Here is a 5,927-nt window from a genome sequence, read left to right on the forward strand (position 1 = left end):
TTTCTATTAGCTAACCACCATAGCAAAAGGACACAACTTTTTTTTTCCCACCATTTTTTTTCCTGCCATAGGTAGCTATCACAAAATTCGACCAAATAAAGATATAAATAGTCACTAAACCAAGAAACAACATTCATCAAGATGACAGTTCTGATAACCATATTTATTGGAAATATAGCATATGTTTTGTGTCGAAGATATTTGCTATATTCAGCGGGTATAAATCTTAGTTTTTAGCATTGCAGCCACCATCACAAAACTCTCACCCAAGTCAACTAGAATAACTACAGGAAGCAACGTGAATTACCAAATACTCATCATGAAAACCATTTATTGAAAAAGTACACAGCGTACAGCAAATGAAAGACAAAGATCTTTGGAATCCAGCCAATATTTCAGATTCTTTAAGTGTTTCTACAGCGAAAAACACAATTTAGCATTATATTTACTTACTACAATAGCCAACCACACAACAGCCGATTCAAAGCCAACAGTAGCGATAAAGAATAAACCAGGCAAATATATTAATTTTTTCACCTAACCTTCTGCACAACTTCTTCAGATGACAGTCATATAATTCAAACGGTTTTAGAAACTAGAGAGTGTTTTCTATCCAATAGTAATAATAATATGCATATTGTACGAGCAAGAATTGAGTACGAGGCAGTTTAATTTGGGAACRAATTTTTACAAAGTCGAAATGGCGCCCCCCTATTGACAAGAAGTTTTAATCTGCACTGGTCTGAAACACACAAGCAACATGGCCGATCCCTTTCCAGCAACATGCATCCGTCCAGTTTTTTTTCCAGAATGAAGGCAAGATTGTGTATGAGCTAGCCATAATGACCCTTAGTGTAGCTTAGCTTAATTTCTCTCCTGTNTTAGCTTAATTTCTCTCCTGTAGCGGTTTAGCGTGGGAGCAGTAAAAACCTGAAGCATTCAGTGGGGGCTTCCACTCACCACCAAATATGGCGATGAGATAAAGTTCTGCGTGTGTGCGTGCGTGCGCGCACAGGCAGAGGGAGAAGATGGAGCAAGATGAAACTGGGCCAACATTCCGCAACTTTTCTCATAGATGAAACACTTGATCTTAATACAGTTTTCTGTTCCCAAAACTAAAATCTGTTATGAACAGAGCGCACTAAGTTTTGTAGATTTKACCCTTTGCCAAAGTTTTTAAAAACGGGCTTTGTTTGGAGGAGCGCAATGGCAGTTAAGAGTTCTTGGCTTGCACATTCAGCACTTCAGAGAGTAGGCGTTCACTAACAGAAATGAGCAAATGCATGATAAATTGCACCAATAGGATCACGTTAGCTCTTGCTTGGTTCTGCCCATGTCGTTCCTTGTCCTGCCAACTGTGCTTCTATGGTTTCCACTGTAAATAGACCCATTTGTCCCATCTTGGCTTAGTTAAAAGTATCATTGGTAGCGGTTTAGCATGAGCTAGCCATAATAAACTCTAGCTTAGCGTTAGCTTAATTTCTCCTGTGTCTTTAGTGGGTGAGACCCTGGGGCCATTCATACCAATTAGAAAGGAAGCCCAGTCAGAGCACTTAGCACGGGACTGAGATAAATAAATAAATAAATAAATAAAAGGGCAGGATTACAAGGATAAGTGGAGGAAATCAGATTGGCTCACACTCTACTGCGGCCATTAGTGAACGAGGTGGATTGAGTGTCCTTTCAGAGGAGGAGAGGCTGGACACATCCACGCATACACACACACACACACACACACACACACTTTCAGAGGAGAGGCAGGATGGAGGGGGATCATTCAAGTCATTCAGGTATAATAGACTACTGAGATGCTATTCAAGAAATAAGTTGTTTCATCTAACATGCAGGAATGCATATTTCAATATGATTCAATATTTTGATGTGCAACCTAATCCACTGATTGTCACGAATTTTGGTTTGACAAATAGGCCATTGTGTTGTTATATTTTACTGTCGAAAATAAGGCTTCAGAATGTTATTTAAAATGTTCTTGTACACTTATATCATAGGCTAATTCATTTGGGGCTAATTCACCACTTGAGGAAGTGTAAAACTCAAAACACTTCATCTAGATCGCCAACTCTAAATATAATACCCACTCCTAGTAGCCATGTTCAAATCTAACAGTTAATGTAAATGTCCTAATAAAAAATTGAAATGTTTCTAAAAGCCATATCAAATATCTTGTTTGTAAAATAGTTGCTACTGAGCTCAATATTGAGAAATAAATATTTTACCTACAAACATGAAATTGTTTGTAGGTAAAATGCAATTGCAATTTGAAATGTTTTACAATCACAACGCATTTCTTTCTCCCGGAGAGGAGAGTGGCTCGCTAATCACATCAGCAGGCCCACCGAAACAGGCACAGCAGCAGGGCCATCGAAACAGGCACAGCAGCAGGGCCATCGAAACAGGCACAGCAGCAGGGCCATCGAAACAGGCCCAGCAGCAGGCCCACCGAAACAGGCACAGCAGCAGGCCCACCGAAACAGGCACAGCAGCAGGCCCACCGAAACAGGCACAGCAGCAGGCCCACCCCACAAAACAGGCACAGCAGCAGGCACCACCGAAACAGGCACAGCAGCAGGGCCACCGATCAGGCACGCAGCAGCCACCGAAACAGGCACAGGCAGGCAGGCCCATGAAACAGGCACAGCAGCAGGCCCAACAGAAAACAGGCACAGCAGCAGGCCACCGAAAACAGGCACAGCAGCAAGTCAGACACCTCCAATACAGGAATCATGAGGATAACGCACTTTACTGTTGACCAAATCATGGTTTAGCAGCCCCAAAAATGGAAGGTTTGAGTGAGGTGACATGTAGAAGGTGCAGCTCGCACCGATACAACCAGCTAAAAGTTTCCGCACAGCAGTCAATAGTCGAAACGGAACTAAAAGATCGGCAGTCGACCCTGGGAGTGGGGGACTCTGCGGAGGACACGCTCAGTAGAAACGCACACACCCATCATTTATTAGTTTTTATTTATTATTATTTAACCTTTATTTAACTAGGCAAGTCAGTTAAGAACAAATTCTTATTGACAACGAGGCCTACCCCGCAACCTAACGACACTGGCCAATTGTGCGCTGCCTATGGACTCCCAATCACGGGCCGGTTGTGATACAGCGGAACTTCTTGTTCTGGAGCCTGTGATGACTTCCATTGCATGATCAACGAGTGGAATGCAGCTAATATCTGAATGAAGGGCAACTCAGCAGCACTGCTGACTTTGCAGAACCACTTGTTTGTTAATGAACAGAAGAGAGGGGACACCCATTAAGGGAGGAGTTGAATGAGATGCCACACCTATCCAAGGACACAGCCAATGAGAATGACGGATGCTAATTGGTACTGACAACTAGAATAACTGTTTTGTTACAGCCCTATCAAATACTGCTGCAAGTCTCAACTAAGGGAGAGAGGTGGCCAAAATAGGAGGGAAAGTGCCAATTCCAAGATGGCAGAAAGCTACTGAGTTTTTCAAGTGTTTTTATTTACCATCAACTCGAGGACAAACGACAAGACAAAACGAGAAATAAGACTAGACCAAATTCGAACTAAACAATACATGACGTTGCACTATCTAGCGTGAATAATTTTCGGTTTAAGTCGTCTCGGGCACCTTAAAAAGGGTTAGACAGTGACCTTGCAAAACGACCGGCTGTAATTGCATCTCTCCAATTTCATTCAAACTTCCGCACCGCAGGACTAGCTATTCATGTCTGCAGGAACAAGACACCTCTCAGTCTCCAAATATATCTCTGACACACACACACACACCACCTGGAGTACATAATACAGTATCGCATAGTTATAGACACACTAAAGACTTGTATAGGCTCATCAATTCGTCATACCAATACTCGTAATGCATTATAAGTATCATTCATCACTTATAAATGACAGTGAATTAGTGCTTCATAATTGCACTTTTTACCCAAGGGTCATACACGCATTATAACAACAATCAGTGTTGATGTTTAAAAGTCCTATGCCAATGAGCAGCACGATCGTTAGTAATGCGTCATAATCTTTGTTATGTGTGTTATAGCACACTTATAAGCACTATTAAGTCATCTTTGAATGCTTGAGGTGTTGCGTTTGATGATCATACTAGACCACTCATCAGCCAACCTTCATTGCTACACCCTAGTGGATGGATGATGGAGGACGGACGGACGAAAACAAGTTCTACCATGTTTTGAGACGGCCTCCTTCGTCGTCAAAGTGCCGCTCCACATAATCCGAAACAGGAGATGCTGGGGGAAAAGAGAGAGGGAAGAGAGAGAGCGAGACAATGACTTTCCCATTCAGCATAATCATTCAAGAGACAAGCGCATACAAAACACTTTGTTAAAAGCCTATACAAATCCAATTGGATGATGGAGGCATTGATTAGAAAAGGGGTGGTGAGGATGGGGACAGTTACCTCTACGCATGAAAAAACGCTTTGAGAGCTAGTGAGGATCGCTATATGAACACAATCCATTAGAATAATGTGTCCAATGTGTTGGTGAGGAGGAGAGGCGAGTATATGCCGTATTAGCTTTAGTCTACGAGCCTCAAAATGTTACATCATCTACAATGTTTTAGACATTCCATTCTAGTGAAGAACCTCAGATGGATTGTTATCAGGTTGGGGTAAATTCCGTTTTGTTTAATTCAGCCAATTCGGGAGTTAATTCAAATTCAACAAAACCATAGGGACATTGGCTTTTTTTTTTTATTCGTGACTTGAATGAAAATGTCCTGAATAGAAGCTGAATTGAACACAATCCTGTATTGTATAGAATGCTAGTGATGGTCAGAGCAGTGTGTCAACTCACTGGTTCAGCTCCAAGTCCAGGATGAAAGATTTGCCAAGGTTTCCACCAGGAAACTGCTCTGGGCTAGATGGACAGGCTGGGAGAGAGAGGCGGGAGAAAAGTTAGGAGGAGTGTGTGTGTGTGTGTGTGTGTGTGTGTGTGTGTGTGTGTGTGTAGAGAGAGCACAATAGGGAGAGAAATCAGTGGTGGAAAAAGTACTCAATTGTAACTTGAGTAAAGGTAAAGATACCTAAATAGAAATGACTAAAGTAAAAGTGAAAGTCATCCAGTAAAATACTACAACTTGAGTAAAGTATTTGGTTTTAAATGTACTTAAGTATCACAAAGTAAATGGAATTGCTCAATATACAAACCAGACACCCCCATTTTTTTATTAACCGATAGCCAGGGGCACACTCCAACATAGTTACAGGCAAAGCATTTGGTTTAGTGAGTCCGCCAGATCAGAGACAGTAGGATGACCTTGATAAGTGCGTCAATTGGACATTTTCTTGTCAAAATGTAATGAAGTATTTGGGTGTCAGGGAAAATGTATGGAGTAAAAAGTACATTTATTTTATTTAGGATGTAGTGAAGTAAAAGTTGGAAAACATAAATAATAAAGTAAAGTAGATACCCAAAAAACTTAAGTAAAATATTACTTTAAGTACTATTATAAGTACTTTACACATGGAGAAATACATGGTACACTTAGGGTGTAGGAAAGGACTGAGGCAAGGCTGACCAAGGTTATAAAAAGGTACAGTGCCTTCAGAAAGTATTCACACCCTTGACTTTTTTCAATTTTTTTTGCTGTGTTACAAAGTGGGTTAAAATGAATTAATTGTTAAAAAAAATTGACAACAAATCTACACAAAAAACTCTAATATCAAGTGAGAAGAAAAATGCTATAACGACGTCCAAATAAATAAAACACTAACATATCTTGATTACATAAATATTCACCCCATGAGGCAATGCATGTTAGAATCACCTTTGCAGCGATTACAGCTGAGTCTGGGTAGCCTCTAAGTGCTTTCCACACCTGGATTGTGCACACATTTTCCCATTACTCTTTCAAATTCTTCAAGCTCTGTCAAACTGGTTGATCATTGCGTG

The 5,927-nt window shown here is 40.9% G+C and overlaps 1 protein-coding gene across 5 annotated transcripts in view; it reads right to left on the minus strand.

Moving 5' to 3' along the window:
* Positions 1 to 5,927, minus strand: part of adam11 (ADAM metallopeptidase domain 11) — a 64,720-nt gene that overhangs the window by 41,925 nt on the left and 16,868 nt on the right. The window contains exon 1 of one of the 5 annotated variants that reach the window (XM_024008373.2): positions 4,199 to 4,252. The exons of the other annotated variants lie outside the window; for them this stretch is intronic. Coding sequence (XP_023864141.1) covers positions 4,199 to 4,201 — 3 coding nt within the window. The 5' untranslated portion in view covers positions 4,202 to 4,252. Of the gene's footprint in view, positions 1 to 4,198; positions 4,253 to 5,927 lie in introns of those variants that run through there. 5 annotated transcript variants of the gene reach the window in all.

Source organism: Salvelinus sp. IW2-2015, linkage group LG18 (assembly GCF_002910315.2).
Source record: "Salvelinus sp. IW2-2015 linkage group LG18, ASM291031v2, whole genome shotgun sequence".
Lineage (NCBI taxonomy): Eukaryota > Metazoa > Chordata > Actinopteri > Salmoniformes > Salmonidae > Salvelinus > Salvelinus sp. IW2-2015.